The following is a 16818-nucleotide window of genomic DNA, read 5'->3' as shown; positions in this document are numbered from 1 at the left end:
AACTAGCCAGAACTGTGGCATTTTTGAGGAACCAGATGTGCTCTTCAGCAATTCTCCTCTGCAATTTTTCTGCCCCCATATTACAATTACAATGCAAATACATTATCCTGTACATTTGTAACTGCAGTTTAAAAGTAAATCTTAAGAGAATCTAAGTAACCCATGTGCTTCATAACATGTAGCTCCACTACTTAAGGTGTGTGCATAAAGGGGCTTGGGCAGTGGGAAACAACGTAATGAGCAACAGCTTTGCCATTCTACTTCTGGTCCCATTACCCACCCTGTAGACTATGCATGCTTCCAGCTTTGCCCCAAAGCGGTCAGAGTCCAAGAATGAAGAACAGAGTACAAGTGCCACTGCTTCTGCGTTTTAGAAATTATATCAAATTGTATCTCAATTAAAGCCAATGGGAAAGCAGAGAAGAGTAAAATGGACTTTCACTTACCAATCTTGACAGCATATGGCTATCCATTCTTTCATAGTTTCATGAAATGTTTCTCTGTCAACAAGAACATTTTGCCTTTTCGGGTCCAGCATGTTGTAGAGCGTGAGCAGTTTACCATTCTCAAGGCTATGCCCAGTCATATCCTCCAAATACTTTATAAAAGCATATGCAGGTACACCTTCTGTTATTTAAAAAGCAGGGTGGGAGGGAAGAAGCAGTGATTTTAATTTTACATTGCAAACGTTATAAGGAAAGGCTGGATAAGTTTTATTGAAAGGTTACAAATAAATGTACAAACTTTCACTCTACACACCCAATTGCTCATAGGAATAAGATCTAGAAAAGCATCAAACGTACCTGTTTCTTTAGTGTTGCAAACTTCAAAAGCAATGTTGATTAAATCATCTTCCAAGCAATTAGCAGAGAGTGACATGTTGTTTGCTACAAATTCATCAACTAAAGAGCTGGCATTTCCTAAAATGAAAGTGGTATGGAAAGATAGGATACTTAAAAAGCACTTAAAAAACAAAACTGTAGATTACATTTTCAAGAAACGGTATGCCTAAAAACAATCTCCCTATCAGCCTTCTCTCAGAAGAAGGTATGAATTTACAATTCTATCAAAGCCAATGGTTGTGTAAGCTGTCAAATTCCCACAAAGGTACAGAAATTAAAACCCAGTGCTCATTAGTTCCCTTAGTACTTAACCTGAACCTTAGAGGGCTTAGAGCTTAACACATTACAATGGCAGTTTGTGAAAAGAGATTTTGTAATATTAACTGGCTCTGCTGAAGCATGTGTTGTAATCCTACATAACGTTTAGGACCAGATCCAAGAACCAAATCTATAAGTATTAGCACTTCCAAAACCAGAGACAAATTGAGCATACTGAAATGAACATCCTGAACAGCATATAGGCAGAAAAAAAGCTTTTACTACTGGAAACAGAAGACTGAACTATGTAAACATTGACTGGTTCCTAGGAGTGTATAAATCATTGCTCTTTTCTACAAACAGAATTGCAATTGCATTTCCATACTAATTAGGGATATCACACATTTTCTCTATGTTCATCCTGCTGTGTTCAGTCCACACCGGGAAGCATGATGTAGCTGCTGTAGGTGGAGATGGTTCAGCTACCCTGAGCAGCAATTAAAAATTATATTAATTTCAGGTGATAATTTATTAAAGAATTATTTATTTAGCACAGTGATGGCCCTACAGATTTGGATGGACTACAATTTTCAACAGTAGATGATGTTGGACTGTGATTCTTGTATTGCAATCCAGAAACACTTGGAGGGCCATGGTCTCTCCACCCTGATTTACCACCAAGTGTTTATCTATTTGTGTTTACCTATTACTGCCCATGAATTTTTAAAAAAGTCTTTCCACATTCATTTTGAATTGGAAGTGTTTAAGTAGGAATGACACACGATTAAAAATATTTTAACTCTTCGTTTTATAGTGCTGTAACACCTTTTCATTCAATCCAGGGGTAGAAAATGAGGGGTCTTTTGCGTGTTTGGGGGACTGTAGCTCCCATCATCCCTGGCCACTGGCATGCTGGTAAGGGATGAGGGAAGCTGTAGTCCCAACAAAATCTAGAGTGCATCACATTGGCTATTCCTGATTTAAGCAGTACTTTGCTAATATTTTAATATATTTCGAATTATGGCTGGAAAAGTGTTTACAGTAACTCTGACTTTTTATGGCTTTATCAAACAGTGCCCACAATTAGGAAGGATGGTTATACTGTGTGTATGATGAGGTATGAACACATCACTGCCCATGTCAAAATCATGCCTCTGAAAAAAACAACCTGAAAAGTATTGCTAAGGGTATCTGCTCCTGTAAATATGGTGCTACCCATCTGTCCTTCTCCAACAACATCCCAGACCTTCTGTGTTAAGTAAAGAGATGAAACAAGCATTGAGAGGGTTACAAATGGGTGGTGGACTTGGGTAGACACCCACTACCTGTAAAATGTGAGTGAGGCACACATAGCATAGTGATTTCATACAAAACAGATAGCGTGGGAGAAGCCATGGAGGAAGCTAGCTAGATCTGTAGCAAATGGAGTTCTGTTCCATGCCAAACGTTTGTTTTTGCTCCCAGTAAGAGGCATTTTTCATAAATCCTGAAAGTTCATATACCTGAGTAAATATATAAAGTTTCTCTGCTGCCACTCTGACTTTATCACACACTCTCCCTGAAACAATAGGCAGTGCAATATTAGTGACAAAATAGGAGCCAAACTGTTCCTCAAGTGGTTTGAAGGTGGGGAAACAGTTGTGGGAAACAATTAAGGAACAGAGCTATAGCCATTCTATACCTTTGTATGTGAGGGTGGAACACCACATTATCAAGAACAGGGCTGAGAACATGTGTGCTTTCTTTGTAAGTGAAATGCAGGGACACAGGAACTATTGCAGGAAATAACTGATTGACAGGAATGGAGTGCTTAACTCTTCCCCACACCTGCTTGTTTCCTTTCTCCTCCTCAATACAGTTTTTAATGTTTTTCCAATACTGCGTGTAAGCTCAGGAAAAACAGCAGCTATTCAGTTGTGAAGTAAGACTCTTACCTGATAACAGCATGCCTTGTGAAGAAATACTTGATGTGTAATTCATGTTTAGTGAACTACAGATTCAAAGAGATGTTTTCTAATTTGTGTCTGTCCTATAACACGAACTTCACTGAAACATAATAATAATAATAATACTTAGCACCTCCATTAGTCTTTAGAGTATTCAAAGTATTTAACATAACAAGTATTTAATATACATATAGCCATGCATGGAGTCCCGCCCTAAGCTGAGAGTTAGCAGACACAAAAAGTAGAGCTTGAGAGAAAGATAGTTGAGTTTTTTTGCACGCTGGAGGAAGAATGAGTTGGTGGGATCTGGCAGTTTGGATCCACTGCCATGAGAGAAACAGTACCCGCTTGGAGCTTAATGCTTTGAACCCTTTTACTGTAGGCTCAGGTTGCAAACAAGCCATATATCATAAAGACACCACAATCTCCGCTGTGTCTCATTTCCAAAGGAAACATGAACCCTGGGTTAGTTCTGTTCCAACATTTTGGAGATAATACTGCTTTTAAGTATATGAAACACTTTTATTCTTGAACAAGGATCAGTCAGTATGCACACACAACATACATTGCTGAAGGCCCTCTTGCATGTTGTTCATTTGTCCTACATCTGCTTTGGAAACAGGAGGGGTGGTAAGTTGACCATAGCTCATTTTTTAATTGAAAATAACGTTCAGGCAGTGAATTTGGGTGCAACGTCAACAGATTTAGCAGGTGTTTTAGGTTGTGTGAAATAAAATGAGCAGGCTGACAGTTTGCATCCGTGTTTGTACCTGTACTAATGTCAAGCTGCATCTTCTGAGAGCCAGTGTGGTGTAGTGGTTAAGAGCGGTAGCTTTGTAATCTGGGGAACCGGGTTCGAGTCTCCGCTCCTCCACATGCAGCTGCTGGGTGACCTTGGGCTAGTCACACTTCTTTGAAGTCTCTCAGCCCCACTTACCTCACAGAGTGTTTGTTGTGGGGGAGGAAGGGAAAGGAGAATGTTAGCCGCTTTGAGACTCCTGAAGGGGAGTGAAAGGCGGGATATCAAATCCAAACTCTTCTTCTTCTTCTTCTACCCCGCTCAAGAGAACAAAGTGCAATTATAGGTACCGGTATGTCTACTCTAAATATGAGTTTGACCAAACTGTGGGAGGCAGTGGAAGAGAGGAGGGCCTGGCATGCTCTGGTCCATGGGGTCAGGAAGAGTCGGACACTACTAAACGACTAAACAACACCACCACTCCTAAGTAAACCCCATTGAATTCAACTGAACGTCTACTTTTCTGGGAGTAACCCCAATTGAATTCAGTAGGGCTTACTTGTGGGGAGACACGCGTTTGGTTGCACTATGAACTGCTGTTGATTCTTTTAAATAACATTACAGGTATAAGCACTTTAGTCTCTGGGCATGCCTCAAGCCATGCTGCCGGCCGTTTTCTTTACCAAATTGTGCAGAACGCGCTGGTAAGGAATTCTAGGCTGCAAAATGCGGCGCAAACTTTTACTCTTCCCCGGCTTTACAATCCGCTTGTGCGAAACCAACCAGCGTCTCAGGGAACGGGCTATGCTATAAAATCCGTGACCTATTTCACTCGATTCAACTTAAGTGTGCGTGTTTCGCTTCTGTTTTTTACTTTACACGGAGGCATTCCGACATTATTCCTCCGTCCGAGGGAAGTGGTCCAGAATTCCGCCTCTCCGTTCTGCATAACGAGCGGATTCGGCCTTTTTTTTAAAGGCGTTTATGTTACTGAGGAGGAGGAGGGCCCGTTCCCAGGTAGGCCGCTCTTTTCGGCGCCCGCTCTCGTGGTCCGCTGCCCCCTGCAGGAGAAGGCCGGGGAGAGCGAAGGCGGCGGAGCAACAGAGGCGGGAGCCACAGACGACGACGACAGTAGCGCCGCCTTCGCCTCTCCTTCTCCACGCCCTTCCCTACGAGCACTTCCGAGGTCGAGGCCTGGAAGCGGCTGCGCGGACCCGGACGGCGACGGGACCTGCTTCCGAGAGAGCGGAACGCGGAGGCACCTCGTCGAGAAGGAGCCGGAGGCGTCGTGTGAAGTTGCTCGGCTGAGGCGGCCCCTGGGGACGCGGTGCCCGCTGCCGCCATGTCTCGCGGCTCGATCGAGATCCCCCTCCGGGACACGGACGAGGTGAGGGGCGGCGCGGGGGTCTCCGGGGGGCGCTCGTGGTGGTGGTGGTGGTGGGGGGCTCCTCTTTATTGAGGAGTTCAGCCGCTGGCTTCGCTTTTCTCCTTCCCGCCTGCTCCGTGGCTGGAGAGGTGTAATGAGGGGCTTAAGGGCGACCCCGCGCCCGCCTTCCCTCGTCACCCAGTGCGTTTTGCAGAGTTGTGGAAAGTGATGTTACAACCCACTAAGCTGCTGATTCTAGGCCCATAAGATTAACTTTCCTCGTGTGTGAGAGAGAGAGACAGGACAGTACTGATAAACGGGTCGGGTTTTTCCATCCTTGCGCATTCCTGGCAACCGCAGGTGTGTGTACGTGGGACCTGGGAGTTGCAGACTCTGCATCAGATCAATCGCCTAATAGCCACTTCTTGGCTTTGTATTTTAAAAGCGTTTGCCTCCTTTAGAATTGCCACTTCAAATGCAAGCATGCATTCAAAGAGGATTTTAATGTTGTGCTTCTTTGCCTTATTGGTTGGGCCTGATAGGTGCTGCTAGACCAATGTTTCCCAAACCTAGGTCTCCAGCTGTTTTTGAAGTATAATTCCCGTCATCCCTGACCATTGGTCCTGCTGGCTAGGGATGATGGGAAGTGTCCAGAAACAGCTGAAGACCCAAGTTTGGGAAACACTATGCTAGACTGATACAACAACTAGCTTAGAATTACTTCACATAAGACCTTTTCTACACAGGTATAGCGGTTGTGCAGGAAAGTACATAAATCTTGCATGCAATCCATTTCAGGCATGCAGGGGTTCTTATTTTTCTGTGTGTCCCTGTGTAGGAAAGCCATATTATGTAAGGTGCCCCTCGGCTCAATAGTTTACTCTTTGAGCATGTTGAGCGGTCGGAACAGTTAAAGCATCTTTGGGAGCTAACTAGTGTGTATTACCATAAAATGTGCTTGAAAACTTTCCTCAAGGTGCATGAGCAGAATAGTACATGCTTTAGTAGCTCATAAAGTTATTAATATTTACAATATCACTTTTTTTTAGGTCATTGAGCTTGACTTCGATCAGTTACCGGAGGGGGATGAAGTTATAAGCATTCTGAAACAGGAACATACTCAACTGCACATATGGATTGCTCTAGCGGTTAGTTTTTTGCCAATTCATTGTAGCCGATTTATTTACTTACTATGCTTGTATCCCATCCTTATCTCTCACCTGATACTTCATTAGCAGGACTTCCGGGTTAGCGCGAACGGCTAATGGCGGATTCCCTCCGAGCTCCGGAGGGAATCGGCTCTGCTGAGGACGGGTCTTGCCGTGCCGGCGACACGGGGACCCTCAGAAACCGCAGGCGCGGAAGCCTGCGGACTTGGTGACTCGGTGGGCACCTTAAGCGCCCTCCCCGACCCACGAAGAGCCTTTTTAAAGGCTGCGGAGAGGGTACGGAGAGTGGCGTGGTGCTGAGAGTAGACCGCTACCTCAGTAGAGCGAAGCCGCAAGCCATGGCCGGAGAGCGCTGACTTTCTTCCCAAAATTTGGACTGGATAACAAAGGACCCGTGAGTAGTGGAATTTGGACTTTAAAAATTTTATCCTATGAATTCGGCACGATCGGGGGATGTGTTAAAGGGAAGTCCGCACCCCCTCTACTTATAGACGTTTCAAAGCAAGGAACGGAGAATTAAGGCGGAATGAATACTGTTTTGATGATTTAAAAGTTTCTCACAAATTTGATAGAACAAGATTTTTGTGCTGGAGAGAAAGGGAATTTGGAACTTTGTGTGTATCCCCCCCAAAGAACCCGGGAGTGTCCTATTTGGGTCCCGGAGGAAGAACTGAAAGGAGTTTGACAGCTGTCAAAGAAGCTGTCAAACGGGCGGACAAAGTAAAGAATTTTGCTATTTAATGACTCTTGGAATTAAAGCTGATATTAAAGCTGATACATTTGGACTGAGGCGATTGGAAACAAAGTATTGATAATAACAAAGTAACAGATTATTGGAAAAGGACTACTAAATAACTGAAAGCCCCCTAGGGGGAATTAGTGACATTACAATGGCTGCAGAGGGAAAATTACTGGCGGAGATAGAAAAAATGTTTTTTCTCGTGGGAATCCTGCAGGAGCAGAGTATGGCTCTGAGTAAAGTCTTTATGACCTTGAATCTTGAAACAAACAACTCTGCTGAATGCACAAAGGAGATGTACGATAAAAATTCTGCAGCTGAGCAGGAAGAGATGCCTTTGGAATTGACAGGGAAAAAAGAAGGAGTTCAGACACTACAAGTGGAAAATATCAACCAGAAATCTGCAGCGTTAGAGTATGAGCAAGAAGACCTCTGGATTACAGACCTGCGAAAGATGAGAAAGAAGAAGAGAGAAGCCCCTGGAGTACTTGGAATATTAAAACTAGAAAGAACAAAGCAATATGATTGGGACTTTTCTCTTGAGTATGGAAAACTAGATGGTCTTTCGCAGCAAACACTCTTTAACATTCTGAATGAAAGAAAATATGATCTGACTCTGACTGAACTCCTTCGGGGTCTTAGGACCATCAAAGAGGACTACCAATATAGCTGGCAGAGAGGGACTGACAGAGAATCAGACGCCTCGGACGTGAGGAATCCGGGCTAGAAATATTTTTTGTTTGTTTTCTGGACATTGGTCTAGGAAGGGACAGAAACCGGGGCAGGGGGGGGAGAGAATAGAATTATAAAATGTTATGTTTTGTTTTACTTGGTCAATGTGACCTATAATTAATATAATAAAGGGAAAATTTGTGAAGGGGAAGTTAGATCGACCTTAAAAAAAAAGAAATTAATGATTATAAGAGAATTGGATAGTTGAATATAGATAAACAAAAGATTTTAATTTTTAAAAGCAATGTGAATATCTTTAAGAGGTTAGGTAAGAACTTGCTGAATTAATTTTGGAATTGGGATGTAAGAGGAGGGGGTGGGGGGAAGTCAATGAAAGTGGGTAAAGAAACTTAGGGTATGTAATTGTATTTGTGTGTTTGTTTGTCTTTGTCTTTGTGTGTGTGTCTGTTGTTATAAAATGTAAAAACCCAATAAAAATTATTTAAAAAAAAAAAAAAAAAAAAAAGATACTTCATTAGCAGAGGCGATTAATCGCCCAAGCCATAGATGTCATGTAAAAGTAATTACCTCTGAGTTCAAAAGGACTTGCTCTCCAGTAAGCGTGTTTATGATTAAAGCTTTCGTCTTAAAATGAGCACTTGTGTGTACACCTCTGAATGTTATGCATTTTAAGTTTTTAAATAACTGCTCTTGTTTTTCGTCCCATGCTCAAATTTGTATTTTTGTTCCCTGATCAAAATACACATTTATGGGTCTCTTACATATGTGAAATTAGGACTCATTCATTTTGTTAGCTGATCCATGCCCATAAAGAAATCCATTAAATGAAATAGTGGCATGTTACAGGAACATGTAACATCAGTGCCTGAAACAGATTGCTTGATCAGAGTATACCTGTGTGCTGCTAGTCATAATTAGGTCCAAAATGAGTGTGTCACATGTTACTCGAAATGAAGAATGGATGGTAGGTATTCAGAAGGGAGGTTGCTACTTTAGAAATTAAATTTAGGCCTTACCTTACTGCATGCTGCTTTCCCACAAAAATGTGCAAAAGCGGCTCACAAAACAACAGCAATATGTATCAATACGTCAATCTATATCAGTACAATAACACATTTTAATTTCCTTATAAAATGCTCAGTAGTAATTAAGACATATATTGATGTTATTTGTTCAAAAATATAACCAGAATTTCATAGGATAAAACTTCTGTGCAGAAAAGTTATTTATTAATATAACCAGGAGCTAGTTCCTCAGAAGTGCAGGAAATGGCAATCAAATTTGTTACAGCTTGCAGGAGATGATACCTTGCATGCCCCACTCTCTCTTATATTCTGGTATAGTTCTTAAAAGGCCCCAACAGTGATGGGTGGTGGTGCCTGCTGTATCTGGAGGGCCTGTTATGGCTGCAGGTATATACTCAGCCACTTTGGAAGCTGTGTGTTTTCAATTTCTCTGGAGCAGGACTTTTCCTATAGCAGTGGATCCCTTGCATGCCTGACTATCTCATATATTATGATGCTGTTCTTAAAGGTTCCCATTACACTTGCCAGTCTACTACTGACAAAAACACATTTTGCTTGGTCCACAGCACAGAATCACTAAGAGCCTCTGCCTTTCTTTTGTACCTTGAGAAGTTATGAGGACTCCTCCCTAAGGCTTACTTCAGAAGTATGGGAGAATGGCAGGGATTGTCCCTGATGCTCTGCTACTTCAAGAGCAATGATATGTCTTTTTGCTTTATTAATATATGCACAGTTGGAATGAGCTCCCACCCTGCCTCTGCAGGAACTCTCCCCACCCCATACACAAGTGTACTAGGTTTCAATATCAGTGTAATGTCAGGTGACCCTGTTCCTTCCCTCTGAGATGTGCAACAGGGAGAACAGTTTGGGCTGCCTACAAAGACATGTGCAAGGTTTGTCAGCACATGAAATGATCAGTGAATTTTCCAGTTCCCTTTAAGATTTTACAGATCATATCTACACTTTTTGTAACTGTCTTTATCAGTGAAGGTGACGGCAGCATTCCCCATTCATCACTTGCAGTAAACTGTAGAATAAGCAGTTTTTGAATTTGCTTTGTTGGTTTATATAGTACAATAGTTGAATGAACAGATACTAATATGATAACATTTTATCTAATATTAACCATAAATTGATGATTTCCCGCCCTGGTAGAGTTATACAAAAAACCGTACATATGCCTCTGTATTTCTTTTTTCTAGCTGGAATATTACAAGCAAGGCAAAACAGAAGATTTTGTGAAACTGTTGGAGGCTGCTCGTATAGATGGAAACCTGGATTATAGAGACCATGAAAAAGATCAGATGACTTGTTTAGATACCTTAGCAGCCTACTATGTACAACAGGCTCGGAAAGAAAAGAATAAAGACAACAAGAAAGAACTCATTACACAAGCTACACTGTTGTACACTATGGCTGATAAAATCATCATGTATGATCAGGTAAGAACAAATAAACTTGGAGTAAAAACATCCTTTTTTGTATGCTTGCTTTGCAACATTATAATACCAGTAAACTAGTTGGGACGTTGAAGTAACACCCACATCTTGCATATAGGTGGTGTGATAGATAGATAGATAGATAGATAGATAGATAGATAGATAGATAGACAGATAGATAGATAGACAGATAGTGTGCTGTTTTCTTAAAGATTGCCTCAGCTCAAGAAACAGTAAGTGCAATGGAGTGATTTGCTCACAGCTACTCTAAACAGTCTGCCTTGGGAGATTCAAAGCTGGATAATACATGCAGAACCTTATTCCTAGATGTGGTTTGCTTTCATTTGTGCAACACACATACACCACACTGTATGCTCTAGCTCATCTGCAAGCAGAAAACTTTGAGCTTATGGGTTGCTGTTGCTGCTGGAACACAGCGGATAATTGCTGAAGGGAATGGAGCCACTGTGGTCATTTTACCAGCTGTTTAAATATAACAATAAAATTGGCTTAATCAAGTATAATACGTTCTTGGCCAAATTTTGCTAGTGCAAATTTTGCTAGTATTCCTGACCTTTGGAAGTACCAGGAGTATTCATTTTTTAAAAAAAAAGAAATAAGGCACATAAAACTACTTGCAAGTGTACAGTTTAAAATGAAAAATGTCCAAAGGCTTATAATTTAAAGACATTAAAAAAGATGGAAGATGAAAGAGGAGGAGGATCTATTAGGGAAAAATCTGGGGAAAGGGAAGGGTTATAGTTCAGTGGTACAGCATCCTCTTTGCACGTGAAAGGTTCCAGACTCCATCTCTGGCACATCCAAATGTGCTTGGAATAGGATCCTGTTTAAAATCCTGGAGAGCCACTGCCAGTCACTGTTTAGTCTACATTGCTGACTGTGCTGAATTAGGTGAAACAATGGTCTAACTTGTTATAAGGCATTTTTTATGTTTCTGTTATAGTAATAGGTGAATGGAACCATCCTAAACAGCAGAGGAAAGGGAAGCATGTCAGAAATAAGACAGTAGTAGCAGTATACTTATAATTTTCATAAGGAACTTGTAGAGAAATAAGGAGAGAAACTCAACCATGGGGATGCTTGAAATAACTACGAAACTCTCATAATTGTGGGTTATTGCATCAGCAGTAAGCCCTAAAATGGGGCAGTTGAGGTGGAAGACTGGAAGCTTTGAATCCATTGGGCAGAATAGAACTGAGGAGTCACTGCCGTGTCTTGAAGCCCTACCATTTGTACCAGTCAGGGCAGAATGTGGGGCAGTGAATTTGGTCTTCTTTGAATCTGTAGTTTACTAAACATGCATTGCCCATCAAGTATTTATTCACAAGGCATGCTGCTATCAGGCAATGTGCATCAGAGGGGTCTGTATGTATCTTAATCATCTAGGATGCCCTGCACTAAAATGCTTAATTTGGGGACTTAACTAGTGCTGGAAGAATTCACAATGAGCAATCCTTTGATTCAACTCTTAAAACATTTCTTGAAAGACAATTCACATCTGTATCTTGCTTTCCAGAACCACTTATTGGGAAGAGCTTGTTTCTGTCTTCTGGAGGGTGATAAAATGGATCAAGCTGATGCACAGTTTCATTTTGTGCTCAACCAGTCTCCAAATAATATTCCAGCCCTTCTTGGTGAGATGTGAAATATCTTTTTAGATGCTTTCCCTTCACACAACTTCTGTCCGGTTTTTAACCAGTAAAACTTTAGGCTCAATATACCTTTAGAAACCACCGCTTTTCCTTTTACCCTTGATCAGTTTCAAAGGCCATAAAGATAGCTGCCTCCTCTTCGTATAAAACTGCCTTACACTGCAGGGTTGTCAGTCCATTTGAGCACCTTTGAGAAGAGTTATGAGACTACCTAATTTGGCAGGCAACAGGACTCAGAGTTAAGTTCAGTGCTTGAATTACAAGGCAGGAAGAGAGAGCCAGCTTCAACTTTTTTATGGCTTCTTTAGGTACACATGGGGGTATGATTTGGCTAAAAGCGGGAGAAATCACATGCTTGTGGATTTTGTTGAGTTCCCCTCTACCCTTCCCCAATGACATGAATATTAAATCCCCAGTAACATGAGTATTAAACTGACTAAGGTAAAAGAAAATTTGGTGACATTTTACTTGCTAATGTGAAGAGTGCTTAAATCTTGGGAGGGGTTGGCTGTCGTTGGATATTTGTGTGTGTTCATTAAAGTGTTCTTTGAATGAATATGTTGCTATCCTATATGTGCTGTAGACGTTATCATGTTCATGAGATTTGTATAGATGTTATGAAAACAGCCATGCACACCTGAAATCTGCGATACTCCATCTCTGAGTGTATTTCTAGATAGTATGGGGGTAGGAATGAATATACAAAACACAGTCAAATTTGGCATAAACTATATTTGAAGGCAGAGATTTGTCTCTGTCGCTTTTGGAAACGAACTACTAATCATTCATACCAGTTTTGTCATACTGAATTTTGCACTATTATATTACGCTTCAGTTTTACTTGAGGCTTACATCCACTGAAATCAAATGAGTATATTTACAATTAAATGTGCTTTGGATCACACCCACTACACTGGGGATACTTGCCACTTGAGTGGTTTCTTTTATAATTGTGACCTATTATGCATATGTACTTGTAGCTGGTAAAACAATGAACTGGTATTGATTTGTTGTGGTTGTTATTCAACTTTGGTAGATATTTCTCAGCTTTTATTGCTCCTGTCTAATAGGTAAGGCATGCATCTCATTCAACAAGAAAGACTATAGAGGGGCCCTTGCCTACTACAAAAAGGCACTGCGCACTAACCCAGGTTGTCCAGGTAAGGAACAGAAAAGCTTCGTTTTAATTAAAGACATTGTTTGGTTCATTGGGACCAAAAATAGTGTCCCTAAATTCAGGTAGTTTGAAGACTAACATGATTTTTAAGCTTTGACATTTGTCTTTTGTCTTACAATTAAGGAGGACAGTCGTTGTCATATCTGACCTTGGGTCTTGCCAATGCAACTTAAAAAGCAATAGAGTATTTTAATTAACTTTGGATTAATCCAGTTGAAGTCAAAATAAGATGAATGTGGTGCCTTTTTGTTGGACCTCTGTTGCTGAGAGAGTATAAACTTTGGAGATAAATGCATTAGTCAAGTACAACAGAAAGCAAGTGCAAGCATAAGAAGCTACATTATTGCATTGATCTATCTGAGTCAATGAGGTCTGTTACTGACAGTAATTCTCCAGTCAGTGGTCTTTCCAAGATTTGCTACCCAATATATTTTCAATGGAGTGCCAAGATCAATATCCTGGGGTTTTAAAACATGAGAATGACCATGTTGGATCAGACCAAAATTCAGTCTAGCTTACCTAGATGCATTTCAAGGTAATAGCATCTCTTCCCCCACCCCACGCCACTCACCAGCAACTGGTATTCATTGGAATACTGCCACTGAGCTTTGAGGTCCAATAGAGAATGAATGAATAGACTTTATTTGCGTAGCCGACAGGCCATAGCATCAAAGGACAAACACCGACAAAAATACATTACGAATATAGTTACCATAAAATCTTATGACCTATTAAAACCCTAGGTAGAAGCTGAATTATCATTCATCCATGACCCTCTGTCCCATGGGCGGCGGCCTGTTCTCTGGTAGATTGTTCCAGGTCGGTTAAGTGAATAGACCAGCCAAATTGAAAGATTATAAATATAAATATAACCTTGGAGGGATGGTCAGGACAGGGAGAAAGATAATAATAATCAGATGCAGATAAATTAATAATCTCAGTACTTAAAACTTGGCAGAGGTAATAAAATAATAATAATAAAACGTAATTATAATAATAATCCTAGGCGAGGAATCTGGGTGACGACACTGATGTCATTCAGATAGCAGCTCTCAGTCTCATTGCTCTCTCGGTAAATTTAGCAACCTTCTCTGTTGTTGAGCTGTTCTGGTCGGCTAGGAGTGAGAACAATTTGGCTTCACAAGAGCGCCCCGGGATGGCAGATAGGAGCGGCGTGATGGTCTTTTCCCTGAGATCTTTATATAGGGAGCAAGACAAGAGAACGTGTGACACAGTCTCTACGTAGCCAGCTCCACAGGGGCAGAGCCGGTTCTCGAATGAAATTTTTTGATATCTACCTTCAAGAACAGCTAAGGGTAACATATTTAGTCTGGCCAGTGTAAAGGCCCGTCTGAGTTTTGGAATGGTTAAGGTAGACAAGCGTACCAAGCACTAAATTTCTTAATATAGGCCAGATTATTCTGCTGCTCAATATCCTTCATGCGCTGGTCAATAAAGGTTTTTGCCTTGGGGAGACCCATTTTCAGGAGATGCTGTGCTTGGAGGCCACATGTAAGTAGTTTTTGATGCACTGCTTTGGACCACCGACTTCTATGAGCATCTCATGCTACTAGAGGTAGTAGTCCGGATGGGTTTAAATTTAAGCGAAGCCAATAGTTGAATGTTCTTAACCAGGTCCGGGTTTCGACAAGAGAGGAGGCCAGTCTCCAGCCGTAGGGCCGCATTTGGTGCGCATGGTGGAACGGCTAGAATCTGTCTTAAAAATTTAGACTGGACCGTTTCAAGTGTGCGGCAATGATTTCCCGTCCAGATTTGGGCCCCGTAGAGTAATTGCGCCAAGGGTTTTGCTTGAAAGACCTCCAGAGCTGCTGGGATATGTCTGCCCCCTTTCGTAAAGTAAAAGCGAGACAGTATTTTGGCGCTTTGAGATGCTTTTTCCCTAGCATATTTATGATGGGCCTCCCAGGCCCCTGTTGACTGGAAGACTACTCTGAGGTATTTGAAAATTTTGACCTGTTCTATTGGCTGATTGTCCATCTCCCATCTGTGATGTCTGTGTCTCCTAGCGAAGACCATGACTTTGGTTTTTTGGTGATTAACCACCACTTGATCTTTCCTGCAGTAGGCTGAGAATTCTCTTAGTAGCCTTTTGAGGCCTACTTTAGTTCGTGATAAGAGAACCGCGTCGTCCGCATAGAGGAGCGCTGAAATTGATTTTTCGGCCAATTTGGGGGCATGAAACTCCGGGGATGTTAGGTATTTGACCATGTCATTTATATATAAATTGAATAAGGCTGGGGCTAAAATACAGCTCTGCTTGACTCCTTTGGTGGCTGGTACAGGGCCAATTAGTTGCCCTTTTACTGAGGTTCTTACATATACAGTGGTGCCCCGCAAGACGAATGCCTCGCAAGACGAAAAACCCGCTAGACGAAAGGGTTTTCCGTTTTTCGAGGCGCTTCGCAAGACGAATTTCCCTATGCGAGTTTTTTTCCTTCCCCCCCTTTTTCTAAGCCGCTAATAGCCGCTAAGCCGCTAATAGCGCTAATAGCGCTAATCCGCTAATAGGGATGCTTCGCAAGACGAAAAAACCGCTAGACGAAGAGACTCGCAGAACGGATTATTTTCGTCTTGCGAGGCACCACTGTAACTTGGAGTCTTTATATAGGCTTTTTATCAAGAATAGTAATCTTTTGTCAATGTTGGTGGCATTGAGTTTAGCCCAAAGTTTGACTCATGAGATCAAGTCAAAGGCCGCCTTCAGGTCAATAAATGCTGCGTATAGAGTCCCACATGTTTTATTGACGTATTTATCAATGAGGTGTGCTAATACGAAGCAATGGTCTATTGTTGTTCTGCCCTGTCTAAAGCCGGCTTGCTCCTATGCCAGAACTGCCTCAGTTTCCATCCAGTCAATTAGTTTGATGTGGAGGTGTTTGGCATACAGTTTGCTGGGGATAGTAAGGAGGCTAATGGGTCTATAGCTCGCTGGATCTGCCATAGGACCCTTTTTATAGATTGGAATAATTACTGCCTCTGCCCAGCAACCAGGTATTATGCCTGTTGAATTGATGTATGTAAATATTGACGCCATTATAGGAGCCCACCAACTGATATTGTTCTTCATGAGCTCTGCTGGAATGTGGTCTATGCCCGGGGCTTTGTTGTTTTTCAGTTGGGCAATTAGTTTCCCCACCTCCTCTATGGAGACAGGAGGCCAATATGGTAAATTCTCAGAGTAGGCACTTGGATCATTGTGCTGAGCTTTGTCGTTATAGAAGAGGGTTTGAAAATATTTCATCCATTCCTGGGGTTCTACAGTACATGTGGGACCAATCCGCTCCTGGCCCAGGAGGCCCATAATGGTACGCCAGAAGGAGGTTGAGTCTTTCTCATTCGAGGCCTTCACTAAATTACACCAGGCCAATCTCTCAGCTTTTTGTTTTTCTTACCTTTAATAGCTGTTTGTAGTTTCGTCTTAAATAGATGTAAGCCATAAATAGCGAGGGTGCTCCGGTGTTTCTGTAATTCCGATAGGTTGATCTCAGACGTTTCCTTGCTTGTCTACACTCCAAATCAAACCATCTCTCTTGATCCTTTGCCCGCTTTGTAACAGAATTAAGTATCTCAGTTGTTAAGAAGGTCTTTAGTCTTGCTAATAACTCGTTGAACGAGTCCATGGCCTTTTCCCCGGTATTAGCTGATACAATGGCTGAGTAGATGGTCTTCACGTCTTCCGAATGGAGGAGATAAGTTAGCTCTGTATTGAGCATGGGGGTCCATTTAATTCT

The 16818-nt window shown here is 41.8% G+C and overlaps 2 protein-coding genes across 3 annotated transcripts in view; one reads left to right on the top strand and one right to left on the bottom strand.

Annotated features, from left to right (window-relative positions):
- IRAG1 (inositol 1,4,5-triphosphate receptor associated 1) overlaps window positions 1-16818 on the bottom strand; it is a 117547-nt gene that overhangs the window by 87636 nt on the left and 13093 nt on the right. For both annotated transcript variants that reach the window (XM_081840083.1, XM_081840084.1), the window contains exons 2-4: window positions 3035-3146; window positions 804-920; window positions 447-627 (exon numbers count right to left, since the gene is read on the bottom strand). In XM_081840083.1, coding sequence (XP_081696209.1) covers window positions 447-627; window positions 804-920; window positions 3035-3080 — 344 coding nt within the window. In that variant the 5' untranslated portion in view covers window positions 3081-3146. The remainder of the gene's footprint in view (window positions 1-446; window positions 628-803; window positions 921-3034; window positions 3147-16818) is intronic.
- CTR9 (CTR9 homolog, Paf1/RNA polymerase II complex component) overlaps window positions 4983-16818 on the top strand; it is a 31172-nt gene continuing 19336 nt past the window's right edge. Inside the window, exons 1-5 of the mRNA XM_081840297.1 lie at window positions 4983-5172; window positions 6201-6299; window positions 9980-10219; window positions 11754-11871; window positions 12960-13049. Of these exons, the coding sequence (XP_081696423.1) occupies window positions 5128-5172; window positions 6201-6299; window positions 9980-10219; window positions 11754-11871; window positions 12960-13049 (592 nt within the window). The 5' untranslated portion in view covers window positions 4983-5127. The remainder of the gene's footprint in view (window positions 5173-6200; window positions 6300-9979; window positions 10220-11753; window positions 11872-12959; window positions 13050-16818) is intronic.

The sequence above is a fragment of the Podarcis erhardii genome, assembly GCF_964252035.2.
Source record: "Podarcis erhardii genome assembly, chromosome: 1".
NCBI lineage: Eukaryota > Metazoa > Chordata > Lepidosauria > Squamata > Lacertidae > Podarcis > Podarcis erhardii.
The sequence above is the reverse complement of the archived record's forward strand: the minus strand, read 5'-3'. Positions and strand labels throughout refer to the sequence as shown.